Raw genomic sequence first — 489 nt, 5'->3', positions numbered from 1 at the left:
CAAGGTCAGTGCCCTTAACTCTGCCCCGCGTCCTGGCTCTTCGCTCTGCCCCCCCCGGCCCGGCCCGGTGCTTTCTCCCTCGGATGTATCTCCGAGGCCCGCTTGGTTTTCGGCCCGGTTGAGGATCCCGCGGGCTCCCGGGGTGGGAGCGGGTCTGCCCGGCTCCGCATCGCACCTGCCCGGAGATGGGGCTGAGCCCGGGGGGGGGGCCTGGGAACTGGGCCCCTCGGCGTGCGTGTGCCCCATGGGGAATGGTGTCTGCACCGGCTGGAAATATTGCTGATGATTTCTTCCGGGAATCTGAGCGCTTCATTGCACATTGCTTAACGACACCCACACTTTGTCCTGGTGTGTGTGTGTGTGTGTAAATGTGTGCGCCCGATGGAGAATGAGGTCCGCACCGGTTGGAAACATTTCTGATGATTTCGTAGGTATCTAAACACTTCATTGCACACATTTAATTACACCCACACTTTGTCCTGGGGGGGG

At 60.7% G+C, this 489-nt stretch overlaps 1 protein-coding gene across 2 annotated transcripts in view; it reads left to right on the top strand.

The window, feature by feature from the left end:
• Positions 1-37: 37 nt before the first annotated feature.
• Positions 38-489, top strand: part of EMX1 (empty spiracles homeobox 1) — a 20627-nt gene continuing 20175 nt past the window's right edge. The window contains exon 1 of one of the 2 annotated variants that reach the window (XR_003093377.1): positions 38-431. Coding sequence is in view for 1 of the 2 variants with exons in the window: in XM_025200688.1 (XP_025056473.1) it covers positions 389-431 (43 nt within the window). In the remaining variant the exon portion in view is untranslated. The remainder of the gene's footprint in view (positions 432-489) is intronic. The other variant, XM_025200688.1, reaches the window with a different exon arrangement.

The sequence above is a fragment of the Alligator sinensis genome, unplaced genomic scaffold (genome assembly GCF_000455745.1).
Source record: "Alligator sinensis unplaced genomic scaffold, ASM45574v1 scaffold12_1, whole genome shotgun sequence".
In the NCBI taxonomy this organism is placed as follows: domain Eukaryota; kingdom Metazoa; phylum Chordata; order Crocodylia; family Alligatoridae; genus Alligator; species Alligator sinensis.
Note: the sequence above shows the minus strand (reverse complement) of the source record. Positions and strands in the feature narration are given on the sequence as shown.